General features: G+C 37.6%; 2 protein-coding genes across 4 annotated transcripts in view; both read right to left on the bottom strand.

The window, feature by feature from the left end:
- LOC125226746 (putative protein kinase C delta type homolog) overlaps window positions 1-23,788 on the bottom strand; it is a 62,344-nt gene that overhangs the window by 14,823 nt on the left and 23,733 nt on the right. For 2 of the 3 annotated variants that reach the window (XM_048130833.1, XM_048130835.1), the window contains 3 exons: window positions 12,063-12,182; window positions 9,766-9,831; window positions 693-829 (listed from right to left, as the gene is read on the bottom strand). In XM_048130833.1, coding sequence (XP_047986790.1) covers window positions 693-829; window positions 9,766-9,831; window positions 12,063-12,182 — 323 coding nt within the window. The remainder of the gene's footprint in view (window positions 1-692; window positions 830-9,765; window positions 9,832-12,062; window positions 12,183-23,788) is intronic. The other variant, XM_048130834.1, reaches the window with a different exon arrangement.
- On the bottom strand, window positions 13,011-15,811 carry LOC125226745. The gene has a single exon (XM_048130832.1). The coding sequence runs from the start codon at window positions 15,727-15,729 to the stop codon at window positions 13,216-13,218; it is 2,514 nt and encodes an 837-aa protein (XP_047986789.1). The 5' UTR covers window positions 15,730-15,811; the 3' UTR covers window positions 13,011-13,215.

The raw sequence follows: 23,788 nt of genomic DNA, 5'->3' as shown, positions 1-23,788 counted from the left end.
ATTTTAGGGATCTAAAAATGTTTTGGAAATTAGATTGATTTGGAAGTATTAGGTACTCGGTCTACTATCGTAACGTAGCATTTTTTCTGTGGTCGTAGCTCAAACATAATTACGAGTATACGAACCAACCTATACGCCACGCTGTCGATTGTTTCGTTGTTTCCTTTTATTTGCTGGTACTGCTGGCAGATACTAGATATGACACTCTGGTCATAACGGGTTTTATCTAACAAATGTTAGGGACTGACCTTCCTGGAGCTGCCTTTCCCAAGGACCATTGCATTTGCGGAAACGAGGTACAGTCTGACTAAAAACTCTAAAAGAGTAGAAATTCAAAAGTGGCAAGATTGTAGTGTAATTGTCAGAAAACGGGACGGCACTACGATGTTGCCACTTTTTAATTTTACTATTTTTGGTCTGACTGTATGAAGCGCGCGGGCGGCGTGAACCGGTCTCCCTTAGTCCATTTTCACATTATCCGATCCGATATCGGATGTCGGAAGGATTTCAATGGAAAAAAATCCAAGATGGCGCCTGTGGGATATCGGTCCGACATCAGATATCGGATCGGATAATGTGAAAACGCACTTAGGGAAGAGCCCGTAACTCGTAACTAGTTTGCTCTGTTGTTTCCTTATGTGGCCTAATAGACATTTCTACGGTTTCGAGCTCAAACATAAAAGAAAACTCACCTTCCCGAAGCTGCCTTTCCCAAGGACCTTGACAAAGTGGAAGTCCTCTATGTTGTACTTGCGGAAGCGAGGGATAGACCGCGCGGGCGGCGTGAAGCGACCCGTTTTGCGGAACAACCCGTACGCCGTCGATTGCTCTGAAAACAATAATATGTTATGTGTGATTTCAAATTGATGATGATTTCAAATAATCACCAATGTGGTGTTCATGAAGAGTTCTGAAGGGAAGGAAAATGATTAATTTCTCCTTCCTTTGAAGACTCCTAGATGTAGATGAATAGGAACAGAGTTTCGTCCTCACATCATACGATACAACTTGCAATTAAAAATGTTTATTTGTTTGAGTACATAAACTTTACAAAGCTAGGAAGCTTATTTAACCGTTATATCTATAAAAATACACGTAGATCTTCAATTTGTAGACTTGCAACAGATTTTGGCAGCTTTGAAACAATTTTAGTGGTAACCTGTAAATCTCGCCAAAGCAAATGTTTACAGCTATGTCTGTTGAAACATTATTTAAGTTGACTCCATCTGAGGTGCGGATTAGGTGGAGAAATGAGCAATTAGTATGTTTTATGACTTGTGATATAAGTCCGTTGACTTTAAATTATATGAAATATGAGCGCAGGTGTTTTGGCAATTTTGGCATGTCCTCATGGAGATTTATATCTCTGTGAAGTGAACAACCTTCAGTCATGGCCCAACGCCGCGGAGATCCTTATCGGATGACTTGCCTTGTCTTTGCTGGACGTTTCCAAATGTGTAAAGTGACATCCAGGTTTTTGAACGATCACGGTAAAGGTCACACTGCATACGAGTATATTTCTCATTCGTATCTAATGGGCTATAAAAATAATTAAATATGTAAATATTATCCATACCCAAGTCACAAACAAATTATAAATATCTGGGTATATTATTAGGTACCTACATACTTAAATTTACGCTTCTAAATAAATAATGTTGGTTCCTTCCAAAATATTACAACACTACATTTTATTTGACTGGCAGCTGTTTAATATAAAAATTGAGTGTCACAGGGATCATCATTGAACGTGTCAGTAACCATAAACATATCTCTGAATTATATATATGGTGGCACCTAAAATAGTCGAAACTTACTGCGCAAGAAACAAAACAAATAATTTACCTATATCTACGCCCATTTCGGTTTTCATCACTCGATAATAAGCGTGTCGTGTCTAGGTGAGAATATCTCACGTTGTGTGAAAGATGGGCCTATTTCTCTATGAAATCCATACCCTTAAGCCCTTTTGAAAATACACTTTTCTGTCGAGTTATTGTCCCGGCCTACGCGATCAGCCGGCGTATCATGCTTCCAATTTTATCACTTATCCACGTGGATAAAGCATCCGTCACGCTTTAGCAAGTATGTCAGTGTGAGAGTGACAGATGTCTTATCCACGTGGATAAGTGATAAAATTCGAAGCATGATACGCCGGCTGAGCGGTGCACAGATACAGAAGTGTTGCTAATTCGAGAATCCCGCTATTGTGCTGACAAGTTTAGTATATTGTCTCCAGCACGGGTACCATGGTCGCGCGATAGACGATAAAATATCAGGCCGTCCCTATCGCACTATCAGTAAGTGCGATAGGGACGGCCAATGTTTTATCATTTATCGCGCGACCATAATTGCCTGCCAGAACTCGAAACAATAATACGTGAACAGCAAATAGCTTTTCCCTATCTACGCTAATGTCGGTGTATAATAACTAGTTGTTCATCACTATCGAGAGTGTGTATGTGAGAGAATATATCGCGTCGTTGTCCCAGCCTAAGGGCATTTTCAAAATTTGGGACACCCCCCCCAATTAGCGTAAGTTGTTAACAAAAACTAACTCACTGTCAGTTTTGTGACGATTATTAAGCATGAGATTTCAATAAAAAATTGTTTTTGTGTTAATTACATAAACTTTAAGCGATAATCTACATTCACAATGTGAAAAAAGTAAATTTTTAGACATATTTTATGCTTAATTGTCGTCACAAAACTGACAGCGAGTTCATTTTTGTTAACGACTTATGCTAATTGGGGGGACCCAATTTCTGAAAATGCCCTTAGCGATCGGAGCGGTCGATACAGGAGCGTGGTTAATTTCAGAATTTCGCTGTTGATTCGCTGACAATTTAGTTCATATTTATACTGTCTCGCAGTCACAACACTCTGTAAAGCGTGAGCAGCATAGTATTTACATACATTTAAGTCCATTTCGGTGTTATTAACTAGGTATTTTCCTCACTGGAAGCGTGTCGTGTCTGGGCGAGAATATATCGCGTCGTTGTCCCGGCCTACGCGATCAGCAGTACAGGAGCGCGGCTAATTTCAGAATTCCGCTATTGCGCTGACTAATCATAATAATAAATAAATAAATATTATAGGACATTTTTATACAGATTGACTGCGTCCCACGGTAAGCTCAATATGGCTTGTGTTGCAGGTACTCAGACAACGATATAATATAATTTATACAAATAATATAGAAAACATCCATCCATGACTCAGGAACAAATATCTGTGCTCATCACACAAATAAATGCCCTTACTGGGATTCGAACCCGGGACCGCGGCGTAGCAGCCAGGATTAGTACGCGCGAGGCCAGACCGGTCGTCAATCATGCTTGAGAATCAATGTATACCTTGTCATATACAGCAAAAAATTGGACTTGTAGACCAACCAAATAAACTTAGTCTATTTATGTAGCAGAGTACAGTAATTTCAAATTTATAAAGTTACTACTTAGCTTTTGCCCGCTAGGTACTCGCTCGCGTTAAATTCGAAAATTGCGGAATGCGCCATTCAAACTTCCTCCCCCCATTTTTGGGAAGCGGGGGGTTAGAAAGAGACAAAAAGTAGCCTATGTCACTCTCCATCCCTTCAACTATTCAATTCATTGTTTTACCGTGAAAGACGGACAATAGTTATTTGTTATCTTTGTTATACAAGGGGGCAAAGTTGTATTTTAACGTCGAGTGTGGAATTGAAAAACGAGCAAGTGAAAGGATTATATAGTTGAACCACAAACGAAGCGAGCGTTTTTTAACACACGAGAAGTAAAATACATATGCACCCGAGTGTAACACAAAACTTTTCCCCTCACTATAGCGAGGAAATTATAACGCAAAAAATGCGTTTATCACTGCTTCCAGTAGTTCCACAGGTGGTAAATCATCTTTTCCCCTCACTAGCTCGGAAACACGTGTTTTGTCCTTTAATAGCAGCGGGTAAAAACGCATTTTATCCACTAGTGGACCTTGAATAAAGTCAAATTAAGTGCTTTAAAATTTATAAAAGTAGGTGAATCTAGTAATGAAGATGATTTACCACCTGTGCAACTACTGGAAGCAGTGATAAACGCATTTTTTGCGTTGTAGTTTCCTCGCTATAGTGAGGGGAAAAGTTTTGTGTTACACACGGGCGCAAATGTATTTTACTTCTCGTGTGTTAAAAACTCGCAAGTTCAGGATTCTATTCTCGAACCACTCGCTTCGCTCGTGGTTCAACTATAGAATCCTTTCACTTGCTCGTTTTTCAATTCCACACTCGGCGTTAAAATACAACTTTGCCCCCTTGTATAACAAATAACTATTATTACTAGATTCACCTACTTTTATCAATTTTAAAGCAGTTAATTTGACTTTATTCAAGGTCAAATTACTTTACCCACTAGTGGATAAAATGCGTTTTTACCCGCTGGTATTAAGTTCCGAGCTAGTGAGGGGAAAACAAACATACACACACACTTCCTCATTTATAATATTAGAATGGATTTTGCTAACAACATAGGCACTAAATAAGTTCTCAGACCACACGGCGCTCTTTAAGGTAAATCTTGATCCTGACTATATTTCTCCCATCTTAAAAGATATGGAAGTAGTTTCAAGCCACGTCAACGTATTATTAAAATGCTTTGTCTAGCTCACAGCTAATTATGATCCACCAAACACTATTACGATTATGACATAATTCGCAAAGAGCATGTGTGTCAAATTAATTCTCTTTCACCTCGGCTGAGATCGGGGCCGCCGCTAAAAATATTGGTTGAGATTAGACGGAGCAATATCAAGGTCGCCATGTTCATTTTGGGAGGAGTAGAATGTGACAACGATTTACTTCCCTAAACTAAACTGGAGGACTTGGGTTTTGTACAAAAATTAAAGTAAAGAATTTGAGATCGACGGAAGCAATACTAACAATGCTATTATCTTTGGTTGTGAAAGTCAACTGACAATACCAAACACTCTACTTAGGCAAGTAGAAGATTACACTAAATTCGAGCGGAAAACAAAACAGCCACATGTAAGATTAAATATACTTAATTATTTTTAAAATTGGGACTTAATCACGTATGACTACATATTAAACTGACCTCCAACGTTTCAGGGACGGCGTTGTCGCCGTGGTCTCGAAGAAGACTGGCTTGAAATGACAAATGACAGTAAGTATGTTTCATTAGACAGATGTCTGGTTTTTTATCCCATGACAATTTTGTCCCGACAGTCATGCAGTGTGTTGTTTTGTGATTATCGCCCAACTTATGAAGGAGCCAATAGCAGAGTTCATTAAAGATTCTATCAACTTTTATAGCTAGTTCATACGTGCTGGCTGGTGATGCCTTGGTGTGCGTCCCGTGATACAGGCGAGGGTGGCAAGTTGGCAACCGCACGGTGTACCCTCTACCAGTACCCCTTTCATCTCCTTAAAGTGGCCTAAATGTCCTCAACGTGTTGGCATTGCGCACTCCTCCCAAGTGTCCAGAACACCGTCCGGTGTAAATATAATAAATTAATATGCCCATGGTGTTATCTAACCCAGGATTTATTACCGAACTAAACCATGGCAAATGAAAATGCGTGCATTTAATGATGTCCATCAATCTGGCAAGCCCATCCCAATAAATAAAACGTCAGCAACTCGGTAGTACAATCTGTGCATTTGGCATGCGAAGCCCGGCGAACTCATTATTCTCATTAATATGTCTTTATTCGCGGCAGTCGCGAGTAACGTGTCAGTTGTCTGTTGTTTCAGGGTTTATGTTGCGTTTAATCGGTCGTTGGTCTCTCCCGGAATAGGCTCGCGACGCGGAGGAATCTATAATTTTCTGGTTAATCTGTAATCATTTAGTTTTTGAGCATGTCCTATGTACTCGTCGTAGTATTTACCTATAGCCCTCCTCACCGTTTCGGATAAGATATTTTCCCCTCACTAGCTCGGAAACACGTGTTTTGTCCTTTAATACCAGCGGGTAAAAACGCATTTTATCCACTAGTGGGCAAAGTAATTTGACCTTGAATAAAGTAAAATTAACTGCTTTAAAATAAAAGTAGGTGAATCTAGTGATAAAGATGATTTACCACCTGTACCGTGGAACTACTGGAAGCAGTGATAAACACATTTTTTGCGTTGTAGTTTCCTCGTTATAGTGAAGGGAAAAGTTTTGTGTTACACTCGGGTGCAAATGTATTTTACTTCTCGTGTGTTAAAAAACTCACAAGTTCAGGGTTCTATTCTCGAACCACTCGCTTCGCTCGTGGTTCAACTATAGAATCCTTTCACTTGCTCGTTTTTCAAATCCACACTCGGCGTTAAAATACAACTTTGCCCCCTTGTATAACAAATAACTATTAGATGTATATTGTAACATCTTAGAGATTCTATTAGCGGCATTAAGAAATCTGTACTGAGGAATTTGGGCGAAATAGCAATGCGGCCGAATATTATAAGAAATGACTATAGTGACAGAAATCTTAGTGTTAGAACAAACAGAAGTTACTTACAATCGCGGCTCGTTTTGATTTTAGTTCTACAGAGAGATAGTGAATTCCTATCGTTGCGTCAGAAGTCCGCTGGAACGCGGAACCCAAAGTGGGGCAGCAAGTGCGCGAAATGGGGCGCTTACGGAATTTCTGGAAGCGCTAAGTGCCTGTTCCACTGTCTTCAATTAACCTGTCACTTTACAAAATAGCTGAGTTTTCGTGGAAATAGCTATTATATCATACACACTATGACATAATCGTACCTACCGATATACTGTCATAAAACACGTATCTTCAAGGATATATATATTTTATGATGCAAGATATGGGAGACAAACTAACTGACGAGTCGCTTCCTGGTAAGCAATTAGCGTCACCCATTGACACCCGAAACACCAAGAGGGTTTTAGTTATGACACTATGTAAGTGTTGGTTCAGTCACACAGTATGCTATTTTTGGTAATAATCCTGAGAAAACATTATATTGGTCTAGCTAGGGCAAATTAAATGGTTAAAGGGGATCCAACGAACGAGTTTATGACTTTATCTTTAGGTATAACTGATGCTACTTAAGGGCATTTTCAGAATTTGGGACCCCCCCCCCCCCAGAAGAAATATCACAATACATAACATTAAACTTTTCAGTTAGACGGCAGGTACCTGCTAAATATATTTTGAAGACCGCGTGCTGCATAACATACCTATCTAAAAAAGACTTAGTTATATATGAAAGATTGTTATATTTATACGATAAAATAATTATTTTATATTATTATAAATGAACTGCAAATATCTAATGATAATTTAAAATAAACCAGGCACTTGGCATTAATGTGGCATTAATAATAACCGTGTTCTAGTTGATCTTTTCCAAATTATTGCTCTGATCCAGTTTCGCTGGCAGGCTATTTAATCTGCTGCAAGTCTGAAATATTCATGAAGTGATTTATAATGCTTATCACTTTACATTACAAATAAATCAAACATCATTTTATCTTCCGGAACATGTTTTTGTATAAATAAACCTATAAGTACCTGCATGTATGATGTTAGTGATGTATATACTACCTATTCAATAATATTGAAAACACTTGACTTCAACTAAGTTTGAGTTAATGTAACACTAGATCATAACTGACCGATAGAAGTAATAAATACCATTTATTAAGGCTTTACTTTAGATTTTTTTACCCAGTCGATTTTTTATGAAAACTAGAACTAGATCAGTGAGTTATAATATTTTGCTACATTAACTAAAAGGAACTTATTCACACGGTATTGATGTAGAGATATTATATATATTATAGGTACTTGCGCTAGAGAAAGCCCGGCTGTAACGTAACGTTTGTAACGTGTCTTTTAAATTTAATACATTTGTATTAAGTCTTGTTTCGTTCTAATTTTACGATCAGGTGATACATTGATAAACAATCTAGTTCACATTCACATTAAACATAAAAAAATAAAAATAAGATAGGGCTTATTTGGCGCAAGTACACGTATGATTATGTGGTGTTTTGAAAGTGATGAAGGGAAACAATATGTGATTAGTGCTTGCAGAGCGAAATAGTTATCACAATCTTATTGCACAAGCAACATAAAACACCGACTTATTCTAAAAGGCCGGGAAGCAATAAAAAATAATAAAGTTTTTCTTTTACAAAGCCGTCATCCATATATTACGTCACAGTGTAAGGGGGGGGGGTCATACTAAATGTGACAATCCCTGTTAAAGGGATACAAAAAAGCGTGACATAGGGGGGAGGGGTCCAAAAACCTGAAATTTGGTGTGACGTAATATGTGGATGATCCCAAATAACGAATTTACTAGCGACGTTTCCTACTTCTGCTTCCATGATTATGGTCTTCGGAAATTCAGAATCTCGATTATCCGAAATATCAAGTATCCAAACCTTCTACTTTTTTATATTTTACTAATATAATCTATAAAAATAGATGTAAAATTTTTACCATACCATGTTTTTAACCTCCTCAGTCCTACACTAAAAATTGTTGAACTTTTAAAGAAAGGTTCCAAATTCAACAACAAATCATTTGATCTTTCTAAAAAAAACACCCTAACACGTCTTTTGCTCAAGTTTGTGAATAGGATCGCACACAATGTTTAAGGACTATAGGCCTCATCATGGAAGCAGGATTGTTTTGAGTCTTGTCTCTTAGGTTCAAACTTTAAGAATATTGTTTGTGTTTGATTACGTCCCAACATTTCGAACTCGTCTCAAGCAATTGACAACGTTTCAAAATTTTCAATGTCCCTAAATCGAAAACCATTTCGAGATATACGCTTGTAGATCACATAAATATTTTTTTTAATTTTTTTTTCCGTATTTTTAGTATAAAAAATCATAAAAATAGTTTAAAGGGGAAGTGACGTCAAATAGCTGATTTAGAGCTGCCACTATAAGAAAAAAATCTTCCAGTTGGGATGTCCCTTGAGTTTGACAGTGACACTTATCACAGTTCGTAGCAAAGATATTAAAAATTTCATGGCTTAGTCTATGATTCGTAGTCATTCACTATGGGTTGACAGTGACACTTGACAGTCAAACATACCGGACTGTTTGAGCTGACTGTTAAAACTTTATTTTTTTTAAAAGATTTTGTCGTTTTCTTAGGTGTATGAAACAACACATGTGACGTCACGAAGCTGCGTCTTGACGTTTGTAACTTACGCTCTTTCTGCTCGAAGTAGTAGTAAGAAGGGATTTTCTCATTAAAATAGCAGTTTTTGGAAAAATAAAAAAATACGCGTATCTTTTAGTATTAAGTTCTTTCAAACCAAACAATAAAAAGTAGTACTCAAAAATATGAAATGTTGTCAATTACATCAAGGTTCTACTGTATTTCATTTTATGTTTTGATAATTGAGCCTTTCCAAACATTAGATAACTGGGTCCACATTGAACGAGCAGTTTCGCGCGCAAAATGTCCGTGCTCGTGCCTCACCAGTAGGCCTAGCACATGATGGCCGCGGGAGTATGTCGCCGCGAGATAGATGACACGTCTTTGTCTAATTGTATTTATGACATAAGGACAGGTAGTCTATCTCGCGGCGACATACTCCCGCGGCCATCATGTGCTAGGCCTGCTGAGCCAATTTGCTCGGCAAGATGGCGGCCGTCAGTTGTCAGAGCATGGACGTTTTGCTCGTGAAGCATTGCCACTTACCACACGAGGCTGCTCGGTCAGTATGGGCCCAGCTAATTGGTCATTATAGCATGCTACTAGTATAGTGCGTATAGATAAACGCGTGCAGTGTGTAGGGCTCACCGAGCTCCTGCTCGTGGAAGTCGGGCGTGTTGGGCGCCGCCGCGGACGGCCCGGGAGTCTCGCCACCTGCGTACACAATGATGGTTAATCGGTTCTCGACACGTTGCCTAGGCTGTGTATATCAAGTATTTGTGAGAAGTAGGTATTGTATTACTGGCTTTAATCCTTAGACGTCGTTTTTAATCTTTCATCTCTTACGGTAAATTTCATGTAAGCATTTGATGGTGTAACGGTGTTCAATGGGACTGAAACTCTAGGTAATTAAATGGATAAAATAATTGACTATCAACTGATTGTATCATATACTTAGGTATTTTATTGGTAAAATATGTCTTGGTGGACATTTTGTTTTGAAGTTGTTTTTAGGTCTACAAACAACTGAATTTCATTGTCAAATACCTACGACTACTTATAAATAACTTTAAATTGACCCAAAGTTGCCTGACCTAGTTAGATAGCCATTGGTGGTGGACTAAATACCTTTTTAATAATTTTGCTTTTAAGTCATAACATATCTGTTATGATAATTTCTTATCAGAATGTGATGTGATAAAAATGTAAATTAAAAATAGAATAGATTAGAAAGATGCATTAAAAGAAACTGCAGAAGAGAATGCTTTGAAAATAAATATGTAGTTAAAATGTAAAATTAGGAAGAAAAAAGAAGATGCAGAATTCCATTCAAATAGGTTTTACATAAGAATATGTTGCGATATTTTTTGAATAAATACGTCGTAGATTTTTTTCAGTCAATTGACTAAATCGTCGATTCCATAAAATGTTACAAAAATTACTTTGAAAAATCAACAGACATCGATTCAATGCCAAACTACGAGTATATGTTGTCGGAATCGGAAATAAAAATACTACGGAGACGTTTGAAGACCAGCCAAAATAAGCGTCGATAGTGCTCGATCGAGTCGATTCATCACGATCACGAGAATCGGTCTTCGATCTCATTCCACGAGGTGTCGTGTAGACGCCTGATCTATCACGCATCATAAAAATGCATCATTTCCGTCTTTTATGTATAACTAGGGCTAATGCATTAATTGTAAAAACATAACATTTCTGTATGTTCATTGTTAACTCTTAGGAACTTGTAATCTAACTATCCAATCAATGTAGGCACAGTCGCCGCCATATATCGGAGCTTCCAAGGCTCTCACAAATATGCGGAACACGCACCGTAAAACCCCCCTAACTATAGTCCAATACTGCAGCTATGGTCCACAATTTCAAAAAGAATTTAAGTATCCAATGGTCCTTTTCGTTTAGTCCCAGTATTTTCATCCATTTATTTAATTAGTCAGCCTTAGACCTACAAATGATGTATTAAAAGGCATGAACCTGAATGAAATATTTACAGTTAATTTTGGACCATATTTGGGAGATGTAGACTATAGTTAGGGGGTTTTACGGCACTCAAAATCAAAAATATCTAAATATTCAGCAAATAGACCACAGGGGCACTTTTCACTCTACGAGTATAACGTCTGGACAATAGAGGCGTGTCTCGATTTGTGAGTGCTCTGGCAGCTCCGATATGTTTGATGGTGACTGTACCTAATAGAAGGAGCAATCACAACACATATGTACCTACTTAACTCAAAAAAATATTTTTAATTTAAGATTATTTAGCAGTTAAGTTCATAAATGCATGTATGTTTCTTAGAAATAAACAGATTTTTTTATCGGATAATAAGTTGTAAATACCTATTAGATTGATTCTTACATAAGCTCTTAATAAAACTAGTACTTCTTTGAAATCTCAAGTTCTATTTTGGGAAATCGTAATCGTGCTTGTCTCTTTAAGTTAATTTCAGTGGCAATTGCTGCTATTAATTCTGTACAGGTGAGCGAGGAGTGATTGGCCGGTGTCCAGGCCGTGGCAACCACCACTGTGTTCCGCCCACGCTGTGTTCGCGGCAAATAAACAAATACGCATTAAAGCGCCTACTCGCTACTTCTTTTATTATAATCATCATATATTTTGTGAATTTTTTTATAAGCTTTCTCAATGAAAACAAACTAATGCATTTATATAGGTATGGTATGGACTTATTGGTCGCTAAAACGAATGACGTAGCTTATTTTTATTGGCTTCATTTTGCAATCTTTTCTTTCTGAACTAATAATATCCCTCAGGATGAAGATGATTTACGGTCTGAAAACATAAAACTAACGTCTGACGTCAGTATTTACGACGCTCGAGTTCAAATGCTGTCCTGAGAGAACGACAAATACTATCATCGTTAGAGTCCGTTTTAGACCCGTTTCTATGAAATATTACCCACCTCTTTTAGAGACGACAGAGGCGCTTCTAGACGACAGAGCTTCCACTAAAAGCCGCTGGTTCACTCCACACAGGTTCGCTGTCAACTTTTCACATTTCCGATGGCAGTTTACATCGCAGTCTAAAACAAAATAACGAGACGTCGCGCCGCTAAACGACGAGTACTATATTGAACGTATTATTACTTATGCTAAGCTAAGCCGTGCAAAAGCGATCGTGCATTAGTCGAGAGGTCGATTCTCGGGGCCGATCAAAATATAAAGTTAAATTTGTCACATTTTGACAATTCTTAACCAATCGAGAATTGGGCCTCAAGATTTTTGGACACGTTAGAAGTTAGTAGGTTTGTGTGATAGTGTAAATGTGAAAAAGTGTGTTTCCCTAATGCGTCTCTGCAGAGAAGGTGTAATTTACCTTTTTTGACGTGGACGAAACCTGCTGGCGATGTTGGTGCAGAAGAGTCGAATCCGGAATCGTTGGATCCCGTGGAAGTCCTGCCGTCAGCCGTGGTCTCGCACTCGAAGAACTCTGTGGATTCCTCGCTGGTATCGGACTCGTCTGCATCTTCATCGTCAGACGTATCTTCTTCTGACGACGATGAGGATGAACTCGACGAATGAATCACTTGAGGACTCTTCTTTTGAAGAGGGCGAGGAGTAGCTATGAGAGGCCGAACTGCCAGTTCTTCTTTAACTGGCTTTCTTATCGGAATCTTTGCAATGTCTAGTGCTGGTGATTGTCTAGGAAGTTCTTTTTCCTTGTTTAAAGATTTGTTTTCAGCCTTATTACTCTCTCTTCCTTTTTGTTCTTCATTATTAACTGCAGTTTCTTCATTTGGAATGTTTTCGGATTCTATAATTACCGGTAACTGTGAATTTGTCACCTCAGAAGAGGAGCTCTTTACAATATTTTCAGAAATGGTATTTGCTTCTTGTGTTGGAACATCAGAACTAACCACTTCCTCAACTGTTTTGTTTGTAGTCTCAGGTGACACACAAACCTTACTGTCTGATTGTTCGACAGCTGGTATTTTAGTAATAGAAGATGGTTTTGACGATTCCGACTTTTCGTCTTTATGCAAACTCTTTTTTTGCTATCTGTTCTATTATTTTCCCCAGATTGCTTTGTTGTTGAATCTAGTTCTTTAATTTTATTTAATACTGTTTTGTTTCAACATTTGGAGGCACGACTTCTATCTTACTAAGTGAAGAAGAAGGTTTGTCCACAATTTTTGACGATTTTGGAGATTCTGTGTTCTTAGCTTTCGGAGATACCACATTTGTTTCATTTTGAGAAATGATTTTTTCTTTTTTGCCATGTATAGGACATATTTTTTCTTCAGTTTTGACTTCTATTGAAGATTCTTTTTTGCTATCTTTTTCTTTATTTTTATCTAGTACAGCGATATCTGTTTGATTTGGTTTGGAGATAAAGGCATCTTTTGTTTTTATGATTTTTTCGTCTTCCGGTTTATTTGATTTAGTATCCATGACGCTAACAATATTTTTCTGCAAGTGTACTTCTTCTTTACTATTTTTTTTATAAGGTAGTACTGGATCCGTTGATTTTTGTGGAGCTTTTTCAACTTTACTAATAATGTCCTCACTTTTGGGGATTTGCGGCACCTGAGCACTAACATTGACTTCGTTAGTCTTTTTGACGTCGCTTTTATTTACTACAGTTAAAGATGCTGTATTTGACTTTTCTTCTTTAACTTCTGAGTTACATTCGGCTAAAAGGGGTTCTTTAACATCGTGACAGATGGTTTCACTGTTTTGTTTTGTGAAATTTTCTTTTACCTTTTTAGGATCTAATAGTGAAGATTGTTGATCATCAGGTTTTATTTCAGGGTTCGTTAGCAGCACATTACTATTTAGATCAGACAAAGGCAACTCAGATTTAGGTAAAATAGAACCTTCTACTGATACATCGCTAGCATTAATATTATTTGCTTCTTGTTGCTTAGCAGTATTTTCAATATCTATTACACCAGGTGGTTCAAAAAACTCTTCGTTTGCACTAGATGCCTCGTCTTCTGGAAACCAAAACAGGGCTCTACGATGTTTTTCCCTAGCGTCTTCTATATTTTGTTTCCTTTTCAAAAGGTAAACGGTTTCCCTTTTGCCTATTTTATCCCAAAAATTACCATCATCTGGTTCAGGCGAAGGACCATTACTTTCGAGGTCCGTTTTTCTACGGATAGAAGAGCGCATTCTACTTTTACGCAATGCATTAGTAATTGACCTATTCGCACTCTTCGAACAATCATCAAAACTGGAATCAACACTACTGCTAAATGAAATTTCTTTTTTCAAAGGACGAAGTTTTTCCTCTACAACAACTTCTTCAACTTTAAATTTCATAGGACTAGTTGGTGGAGATACTTCCACTGTACCGGTTATTTTTGCTTTTAACTTGGGTTTTGGTTTTGTACTTTCATATTTTATTGATGACCTATTTTCTTCAATAGATGGTAAAGAACATAAAGCCTCTCGAGGAAATTCAGTGATAGAATCAAGTCTACCACTTGAAGACGACCTTTTTAAACTGCGTCTTTTTAAAGAATTCTTAAGTTCTTTAGAATCTCTAGACTTTCTAAACCGATCATGTAAGGAATTGTCTGATTTTGTCGTTTTCAAAGGGTTACTTTGACCTTCCAAAACGCCAACGGGTTCCTCTGTCCCAACTTTGCTTAAATCTAAAGTTGCAGTACTTAAATTTTCATTTCTTATTAAGGAGTCCAAGACATTGGCTTGTTCGGCTAAGATCTCCACCGAGCACCGTCGGGTAGGTGATCTACTCGTGCTAGAATGAGGTGCTTGTGGTGCACTTAATGTTTCTTCTTTATTTTTATTATCACTTGCTAATTCAATATCACTATCATTATTATCTTTGACAATGAATTTTTCCATCAATTTGGCACCTATTGTTTTCTTTTCTTTTTTATCTTTATATATTAAGTCTTCCGAAAGCTTTTCTCTCCATTTCATTGATTCCGGGTCTTTAGCGGAAGCATTATCTACCACAGACTCACTTTTGTCACGTTCTTCGGAACTTGATTTCTGTGATCCGTCTAAAGGTTTGCGAGGTGAATCTCTGTCTTTCCTCTTAATTGTATGCAGTCGTACTACAGTACGACCTCGTTTTATAGTACTCCTCAGTTCTCCAGGAGAGGAATCTATGCCAGTTTCTGGCTTACCATCAATTCGTGGCATAAAGGGCCCATTTTCATTATCTACAGTCGGGGCTTCGGCCGGAGGTGGCGGCGGACTTTCCGTCTTAGGTCGATATTTGTTTCTTGACACGTCAATATCAGCCGTGTTGATATTTATCGGTCGCGGAGTGTAGCTGGAGGGAACGTAACTCCTTTTGTAACTTGGTATTCTCCTAGGACTGCTTACCCTTGAAGGACTCGATGTGTTCCTTTCCGATATAGTGCTGAGCATAGGAGAGTAAGTCCTCCCGCTGCTAGTGATCCATCTCGAGCTGACCTGAGGGCGGGTGTACCCTCCGAGGGAGGAATGGTTACTATAGTTCGATCCGGGGTTAAGGTATGATGCACTGTATGACGATCCTATTGGTGTTTTTGATCCGTAACTGTAAGGGGCACTATAGGATGAGGATCCACTGTAATACATGTTCGATATGTGATCGGAGTAAAGTGGCATTTTGATGCGTCGCGGCGGTGCGCTGGCGTGGCGGCATGCGGGCTCGCTCGCGCGCGGACTGGCGGCGGCGCGGCGGCGCGGGCGCACGGCCCGCCGCCCGCGCGAGACCCCCGCCCGCCCAGACCAGCACAGGTGATTGATTGATGATTATTATGAAGACAATAATAGATCTTGTGACTTTTTCTATGATGTCGGAAGGAAGTTTTTAACGTTTTGTTTGTAGAGCTAATTGTGTCAGATAGATATTTGTTATAATTATTATTTTACGCTACGAATTTGTTATACAATATTGGTTTGTATCACGAATTAAAAATATGATAACGTTAGACTATGCACAGTAATCTTAACAAACATGTATAGTAGAGGTATGTAAATAAACTTGTATAAATTGCGGGACATAAACTTCAAGTTGTTTATCAATAAAAATATATAATGATGTGATGTTCATCAACTCATCTGTTCACTCTGATACATAATATCTGTAGTAAAATTGGTAATAACACTAATAGCATAACAAGCTTTTTTTCGTTACATACTTATTAATAACAATCGTTTTATCGCTAATAATATAATATAATTTGTATTATAAACAAGGGTATTAAATTTAGTACCTAGAGGTATATTTGAGTAAACATTCTAGTGCATTTGTCTTCTCTGAAAGCTTTTCGAATTTGTTAAAATGACGCGTAGTGAACGATTACATCTCGATTAGGTAATCTAATGTAAAGTACCAAATCTAAACCCACGCATTGAACATTATGAATGTTGTCTACGGAGTACGGCGTAGCGATTCATCGTAGATTCATAGCATTAGTATATTCATTGCATTTGACTACGGCAATGTCTCAATGTCCGTATTTTTGAAAATGGTGTATTTATAAAACGTTAAAGGCCTCAACTGTTACACCCAATAAACTGTTTTTTTATTACAAGTTCGATTTCTTGGTAACGCCAGAGACACTGTCGGTCAAAAAGTTGATTCGATAATTTGTCATTTTAATCAATTTATTTAATTTTTACTTTAATAAAATATGCTTGCAATTAAAAAGCAGGGTCTTCTTTCATCGTAAAGAAAGCGAATCTATTCGTATTTAATTTATACTTACATACGTTAAATTGAATTACGTACCTACCTTATGCTATGTTTCGCGACATATTTTTACTATATTTTAGACAATCACGACGTGTGATCTATGTTGCGGCGACATACCTACTCTCGCGACAATCATGTCCTAGTATAAAGACACAATTTCGCGCTGTTCCATAAATGGTCATAGACAATCCAAAATTGTTACATGGTCTGCTGATCTGTAAATAATTTAAATGTTCTATAATAAGATTGAATTCTCGAATCCGTTGCATCACTTCCTATTCGCGGCTGATTTGACCAAGGTAGGTGTAGGTGTCAATCAAGGTAGGCTATTTATAGGGACTTAAGTGTCGCCCCCGTCTTGGAGCAAGGCCACCAGAGGTGGAACACGCGACGTTCTGTAGTGGCATGCGTCAAGTGTGGATAACTTTAAAAAAGTCGATTTTTTTTGATGGTCGAAAAAAAGTCGATTGATTTATAGGGTTTGTTAGGATTCCTCCCCGTATTGGAGCAAGACCACCACAAGCGGAACATATGACGGTGTCTTGGAGAATGTAATCCGTCAAGTGAATTATGAGGTGGCTAACTTAAAAGACAGCCAAACCTGGAAATATACGCAGAAGGCAAGGCATAAGATCACGTCATGCCAAAGGGCTATAGAACGCAACATTATGGAAATAAAGCTCAAGGAAAAGATAAGACACAAAGACATAAGGGCGAAAACCAAAATAATTGATGCGTTAGAATATAGTTTAAAATCAAAATGGAAGTGGGCGGGTCATGTAGCCAGGATGCACGCAGATAGGTGGACAAAAATCGCTACCATGTGGAAGGGCCCTAGTGGCAAGAGGAGAGACGGTAGACCCAACGCAAGATGGTCGGACGGCCTCTGCAAAATAGCCACAGATTGGCCAACTGTGGCAAAAACCAGAGACAGATGGCTGGAGCTGGAGGAGGCCTTTACCCGAAAGGGGTCCAAACCAAATTATTTTTTTTTTAAGTACTTTAATTTATTTTTTATATTTTTAAGGTCTTTGGTTTCGGAATAAACAGGCTTTTTATTTTATTTTATTTATTTAACTTAAAAGAACATTGAGAATTTTGAATATTTTAAACTAGCTGGGTTATTTATAGGGTCTTAAGTGTCGCTCCCGTGTTGGAAACTTGGAACAGGGCCACCGCAAGTATATCACGTGACGGTGTCTTGAGGAATGTAGTGACATCCGTCAAGTGTATGGTGTAGGTACATAACTTAAAAACAAATAGTCTTCGATTCCCTTAAACAAGCTGGTTTATTTATGGCCTTACGTGTGCCTCCGTGTTGGATCAAGGCCACCAGAAGTGAAACATGTGACGGTATCTTGAAGAATGGAATGGCATCAGACTAGTGTACCTACGGTGTGGATAATAAAAAAAATTCAAACTTCAATTGTTTTTAATTAGATCATTTATTTATAAGGCCTTAACACCTGCCTCATCACATGTGGCTCACGCGACGATGTCTTGGAGAATGCAGTCTCCGATCCGACAACTGTATGGTGTGGATAAAATTAAAAATTAAAGTGCAATGTGGGAAGTAATCGAAACGACTAGTTATCTTTAGGACGTTTATTGCAATCCTATATATGGGTGAATACAGCTCTTATATACTAGTATCATAGAGTAGTAATACATAGACAGTACATGTACATGTACAGGAACCTTTTAGCTTCCGACATAGGCACCGAAAGAGCTATTTCCCGCACTAGTGTGCAAAATAAGTTAAGTTTCACTTAATCCCCCTAATCTTTTAAAAATACAAATTATTAATTTTGATTGTGTAAATTGAAATAGATATCATATACGAAAGATTGTAGTTGGCTTCACCGGAAATGATCTTAAGCCGATGACTCCGTTTGTAACTTAAGTGACGAAATCCGCCGATGTCGTTGATTAATTGCGAAATAAGTAGGTACTTACTAATGTTCGTGCTGCCAACACTATACAGCGCATTACGTTGTGAAAATATACTTAATTGAGTCATAACAGTCATAAATAAGCAAGTAGGTATAAACGCAGAAAAAAACTTCTACGGCACCCACTGGAAGAAAGGGGGTGGTGAAATTCTTAACCTGTCACCACATTGAACATGATATTTTATAAAATTATTAGTATTTAAAAATATACACATTTTTTATACTACGTCGGTGGTAAACAGGCATATATACGGTTCGCCTGATGGAAAGCGGTCACCGTACCTATAGAGGCCTGCAACTCAACATATTAAAAATTCAAATAAATTAAGTAAATAAATCAGCTTTTTCTGATATTTCAGCGACCTTTCCCACGAAAAGTGTCATTTATTCAGTCCGGTAAAAAACCTGTCGTGAAAATGAACAAGTCAATGTCAAAGACATACTAAAACTAGTTTATTGTTGCTCGCGACACGACTCGTTTGCCCTTATGGTTAATTTGTTTACTTTATCTTTTGTTTCTACCTCCCACAGTTAAAATTCTTTTGAACTAAGAATTATCAGAAATATGAAAGTCATATTTTCGTCGAGAACTGGTTTACATGAACATTGTTTGTTCCTTGACATAATTTTCTTATTTTTGACCGTTTATATTATGTTGTTCCAGGGGCGGCTCACTCCGCGATCCTTTCACCGCGCTACAAGTACATGCCGGCGGCCGCGAGTTCGCGGCCCATTCACTGGCGACGACCTTCGCGCGGCGCAATAGAATTCAATGTCGTCTGCACGTTCTGTGGTTGTTCCGTAAATAACCTAGATATACTAGCTATATATAAGTCAACGCAACACAAAGGTCACTTAAAGATCGGGCAACCTTCCAGGTGAATGAGCCTATCCGATTACATGGGAATATTTATAATATACTAGCTTTTGCCCGCGGCTTCGCTCGCGTTAAATTCAAAAATTACATATACATATTGATACAAACTTCCACCTCCCATTTTAGGGAAGTGGGGGGCTAGAAACCTGCTTCCCATCAGGCGGCTCGTCTGCTCGTTTGCTGCATATTTCATTAAAAAAAGAAAGAGACAAAAAGTAGCCCATGTTACTATCTCCATCCCTTCAACTATCTCCACTTAAAATATCACGTCTATTCGTCGCTCCGTTATGCTGTGAATGACGGACAAACAAACAGACACACACACTTCCCCATTTATAATATTAAGAATTATTCTATTTATTCTATTCTATTCTATTCTATTCTATGAACGCTCTCGACTATTTCCTCCCTGGTTTTTGAATCTAGAGCGAGAGAGATTATTATTTAAAAAAAACTGTTTATTTCAGTCATTTTCTATAGAATTTTACAAACAAAACTCTTTATTATTATTATGATTCTAATTGAGTCAGGTATAATTGAGATTATGCATATTATTATTATTTTTATCTGTGTCGGACTGTTTAGCTTTTTTTGATATTTTTATTTTTAATGACGCTAGAGCCCATAAAAAATTCCAAGAAGGCCTATTTGAATATGCCGCCAAAAAAGGTGTGATATTGATAACAATTAACCAGATATTAATTGATAACAATTAACCATATAGAGCGCTCGCTTGACGGGTTGCTAGCAGTGAATGCAAGGTTCTACCACCTTTCTACGGTGGTAGATTGCTACGAGGGTCTACGATGTAGCGCTACGCCGTAGCAAGTGATGTCGTAGCAGCTTACTTACTTTCGCAAACTGAAGATAGTCAAAACGTAAACTTTAGAATTTTCATACCGCCTCTACAAACGCATACCACATTCCCCGGAAATTCCCAGACAAAGTGCCAAAAATATGTATACATGTGTTCATAATCATAATCATAATTATTTATTTGCGATAGATATAGTGTTTACAGATCTTAGTCAAAAATATATTTTCATATATCTAGACTTAAATAAGTCATGCAAATTTTACATTTTTTAGCTTACTTGTTAATACTTACTGTTGTTGACTGTAAGTACATAATTTTCGATTCGACCATTGGTCATTTTCTTTTAAACCATGCGTTAATATAACTTAAGAGGCTAAAATCGAAATAGTACATTTCCTTTTCGCAAGTGTATCGAACGATGTTTTTCAGTAGGTACAGATGGCCCTCCGAAGTTTTGACCTGACAATAAATGAACCACTTCTCGCACTAGTGCGTAAAAAAGCACCAACTATACAGAAATGGCTTCTAGCACAAAGTTTCTACAATTTAAATAAATATTTTATGTACATAGAAAATCAATTATGTTATTATTTTATTTGTTGCATGCATTAGTTAAGTTTATTATTGTACGCCCGAAATGGGCAAGCTGATGAAATTTGTAAATATATAAAACACCTATGTACCTACATAACTTTGACAATAAATATTATCTTATCTTATCTTATCTGAAAAAGTGTTTAATTTTCATATGGTAGCCGGCCAAATTTTACCAATCTCTCGAGTCGGTTTTTTTTTAGATGTGTAAAATTCGTAGACATACTATCGGTGCTAGTTTTGTACTACCCTTGTATCCGATAATTCCGATTTTTTTGGCGAAAAATACCTGTAAACAGATAACCAGCTTGGTAGGTCACTGACAGTGAAAGTAATAATCATCATCATTCATCATTTCAGCCATTAATCGCCCACTGCTGAGCATAGGCCTCCCTTCGTGTACGCCACTTATCCCGGTCCGGCTAATCTCATCCAGAAGTGCCCCGCTTTTCGAATGTCATCCACCCAACGAGCCAACGGATGCCAGGCGCTTCTTACATCCTATAGCGGCCACCATTCGGTCAACATTTTGGTCCACCTGCCATCACTCGCTACTTAAGTAAATTTAAACAGTAAGTACATAGTTATCTATCCACATCTAGTGTACTGAATCATCTGTAGAACAATCAATTACCTTAATTATATATTAATAAGTTAAGTTATTGTTTGCGGGACCTTTTCTAGTCTTTCTTTGTATGAAACGCATGCTGTGTTTTATACATGTAAGTAATTATTGCACTTAGTCTGTAAACAATTTGCTTGTATAAATTCCAATATTTTATAGGCCAGTGTAAACAGTTGTTGGTGAACCAAATAAATAAATAAATCACTGCCTGGCAACATGGCCCATGCATGAAAAGTAATAATACCACTCCTTTTGCCTACCTATTAGAATCGTGTGTCTGTAGTTTGTCTCGTTAGTTTGGAAACACAGTTGCATCTTTATTTAAAACATGTTTACAGCTCCAATTGACACAAGTTATGCTCTTCTCCTTGTCCAAGAGGGTTTAACACTGTAGTCCGCCCATGGTGTCGCGCCAATCACTTTTTTGAAAGCTAAAAATTTAAAGAAAGAAAAAACACCTCTCGTTTGACAGTTGGTTGACAAGTCATGCTGAACTCGCTGTCACTCAACACTATGAGACAATACGACTCTCCTCTTAAACAGTGGTGGAAGTTTTGTAATACACATAAGTTAGACCCATATCAAACATCTATCCCATATATACTAAAATTTTTAAGTGAACATTTTGAACAGGGTGCATCATATGGCACCTTAAATTCCGCTAGATCCACACTATCTCTAGTATTAGGCCCTAAAGTAGGTAGTGATGACAGGGTCAAACGAATGATGAAAGGAATCTACAGGTCGAAACCTCCAAAACCGAAGTATAATGTTACTTGGGACCCTTCAATAGTATTAAACTACTTATCTACCTTACCTTCAATAAATGTTCACTTAGAAATATTAACAAGAAAATTAGTTACGCTGCTAGCTCTAGCTACTGGTCACAGAGTACAAACTCTATCACTGATTTCTCTTAATAATGTTAAATTCTCAAATAATGCGGTTTCCATTTTCATCCCAGACTTAATAAAAACATCTAAAAAAGGTAGTCTTCAGCCATTGTTACAACTTCCATTTTATGAAACTAAAATAGAAATATGCCCTGTCAGAACATTAAAGTCATACATAGATGTTACAAAACCCTTAAGAGGCAATCATGAGAGACTAATATTGACTTTTAAAAAGCCGCACCTTCCAGCTTCTACACAAACCATAAGTCGTTGGATTAAAAAGACATTACAAGAAGCTGGGATTGATGTAAATATATTCACAGCACATTCCACAAGGCACTCATCTACTTCAGCTGCTCTGAGATCTGGTTTGAACATTGACCAAATTCAAAAAACAGCTGGGTGGTCCGAAAGTTCAGCCACCTTTGCTAGACATTATAATAGACCAGTCACCCAAACTTTAAGTTTTAGCCAAGCAGTTTTAGACTGTACTAATGAATAGTTTTTATACTGTGTTAATTTTAAGTTTAATGTTATTAATTTAGAAGTATAATTTTATGTTGTTTTCTTTGAGAGTTCAAATAAATGTTATCTCAAATTTTATATAACTGTGCTTGATATTTACTCACAACCCTACCTTTAAACATCTACAGTGTTAAACCCTCTTGGACAAGGAGAAGAGCATAATTAGGTGATCAAACGAACTTACCTTAAGTGAAGTTCGATCACAATTATGCGAAGCTCCTTGTCCAAGAGGGCAGTCCCAAAACCCACCCGGAATCCTTACGTATTCCCCCCTTAATTTTAGGGTTGTTCATAAATTACTATAACATCTTTAAACTATATGACTTGTCAACCAACTGTCAAACGAGAGGTGTTTTTTCTCTCTTTAAATTTTTAGCTTTCAAAAAAGTGATTGGCGCGACACCATGGGCGGACTACAGTGTTAAACCCTCTTGGACAAGGAGCTTCGCATAATTGTGATCGAACTTCACTTAAGGTAAGTTCGTTTGATCACCTAATTAAATTATCCTCTTATGAAAATATTTTAACTTGTGCTATTTTAAAGTAGTCACACTACTATATAAGGTACAGCGGGGCAAATCTCGACTGGGAAGCAAATGTATCTGGTCCATATTTTCCGTGTTTCCGTGTTTGCATTATTAAATAAAGTGTCCACCGGTTTTACATGGTACCTACCATGTGTT

Source organism: Leguminivora glycinivorella, chromosome 5, assembly GCF_023078275.1.
Source record: "Leguminivora glycinivorella isolate SPB_JAAS2020 chromosome 5, LegGlyc_1.1, whole genome shotgun sequence".
NCBI lineage: Eukaryota > Metazoa > Arthropoda > Insecta > Lepidoptera > Tortricidae > Leguminivora > Leguminivora glycinivorella.
The sequence above is the reverse complement of the archived record's forward strand: the minus strand, read 5'-3'. Positions and strand labels throughout refer to the sequence as shown.

Coding starts and splice junctions, on each gene's coding strand:
- LOC125226745 (XM_048130832.1), bottom strand. CDS start 15,729: ATGCCACTTTACTCCGATCACATATCGAACATGTATTACAGTGGATCC.